This window comes from Amphiura filiformis, unplaced genomic scaffold, assembly GCF_039555335.1.
Source record: "Amphiura filiformis unplaced genomic scaffold, Afil_fr2py scaffold_67, whole genome shotgun sequence".
NCBI lineage: Eukaryota > Metazoa > Echinodermata > Ophiuroidea > Amphilepidida > Amphiuridae > Amphiura > Amphiura filiformis.
Window position 1 is genome coordinate 327,068 of NW_027305531.1, and position 1,573 is coordinate 328,640.

Consider the following 1,573-nt stretch of genomic DNA (forward strand, 5'->3'; position numbering starts at 1 on the left):
AAGTGGATGAGCGTCAACGAGCTGCGAGATTGGCGACTCTGGCCTTGCATCGTTGAGGTTGACCTGGGGTATCCGAAGGAACTTCATGACCTTCACAACGACTACCCGCTCGCGCCGGAAAGACTCGTCATCGACAAGGTTGAAAAGCTCGTTCCGAATCTGCAGGGCAAAAAAAGTACGTGATTCACTACGCGGCTTTGAAGCAGTATTTGAGCTTGGGACTTCGACTCGAGAAAATTCATCGCGGGATTCGGTTCGAGGAAAGCGCGTTCATGAAGGGGTACATCGACCTGAACACTCGACTTCGCAAGGAAGCTACGAATGAGTTTGAGAAGGACTTCTTCAAGCTCATGAACAACTCCGTCTTCGGCAAGACGATGGAAAACATCCGGAATAGGGTCGACATTCACCTGGTGAATTCGAGAAAGAAAGCTAAAAAGCTTGCGGCAAAGCCAAACTTCGAGCGGCTCACTATTTTTGACGAAAACTTGATAGCCATTCACATGAAGAGGACCAAGCTGCTTTTTGACAAACCGATCTACCTGGGCATGTCTATCCTCGACATTTCCAAGACGACGATGTACAATTTCCATTACGGGTACGTCAAGCCGAAGTACGGCGACAGGGCTAAGCTTCTTTTCACCGACACGGACTCGTTGGCATACGAAATCCGAACCGAAGATTTTTACCGAGACATCGCCCCGGATCTTGACGCTCGATTCGATACTTCGAATTACTCGGCCGACCATCCGTCCGGGATTCGAACCGGCGTAAACAAGAAAGTGCTAGGCAAGTTCAAGGACGAGGCTGGCGGCAAGCAGATCGCGGAGCTTGTCGGTCTTCGAGCGAAGCTGTATGCTTTCAGAATGCACGAGGGCTCGGAAGAAAAAAAATGCAAAGGCGTGAAGAAGGCCGTCGTCAAAAAGAAAATTACTTTCGACGATTACAAAAATTGCCTTCTCAGCGGCGAGCCTCAGATGAGAAGAATTAACGTGATTCGAAGTTACAAACATGAAGTTTACACCGAAGAGGTCAACAAGATCGCGCTCTCTGCGAATGATGACAAGAGAATCGTCTTGCAGGATAAAATCCACACCCTGGCGCACGGTCATTACAAAACTGAATCCGGAGGCAGCTGAGTGTCATCGGGCACGATCATCAATTCTTGCCGAACAAACGCTCTTTTTGGCGCGCCTTCGGATAGGTAGTACAGGACAGGGTCGCCGGGAGTTTCGACAACGCTGTCGATCCCGTACGTCTCTATAGACTAGATGGGATCGGTAGCTCTCCTTCGCTCTCCCCCCTCGTCCTCTCCCGGTCTGTACAGATACCTCACCGCTACGTTAGATGGAAGCCGAACTTCATTTTTCCAACGCTGCGGCGCCGAGTGCGAGGCCTCGACTTTTTCTTTCTTGATCGCGTCCGACGGTTTCATTCCGACGAGGCGCGTTTCTTCGTTGTTCACCGCTCGGATAACTTCCGGCAGCCTAGCTACCCACTCTGTGCTCCTCGCGTTTCCGCCTCTAGCTTCTATCAAGATTTCCTGGGAATATTGGTGACCGAACAATCTTTC

At 50.6% G+C, this 1,573-nt stretch overlaps 1 protein-coding gene across 1 annotated transcript; it reads left to right on the top strand.

The window, feature by feature from the left end:
• Window positions 1-272: 272 nt before the first annotated feature.
• Window positions 273-1,139, top strand: LOC140144625 (uncharacterized). Its single transcript, XM_072166439.1, has one exon. The coding sequence runs from the start codon at window positions 273-275 to the stop codon at window positions 1,137-1,139; it is 867 nt and encodes a 288-aa protein (XP_072022540.1).
• The last annotated feature ends 434 nt before the right edge of the window (window positions 1,140-1,573 follow it).

Excerpts from the sequence above, each read along its gene's own strand:
- LOC140144625 (XM_072166439.1), top strand. The coding sequence starts at position 273 with ATGAAGGGGTACATCGACCTGAACACTCGACTTCGCAAGGAAGCTACG.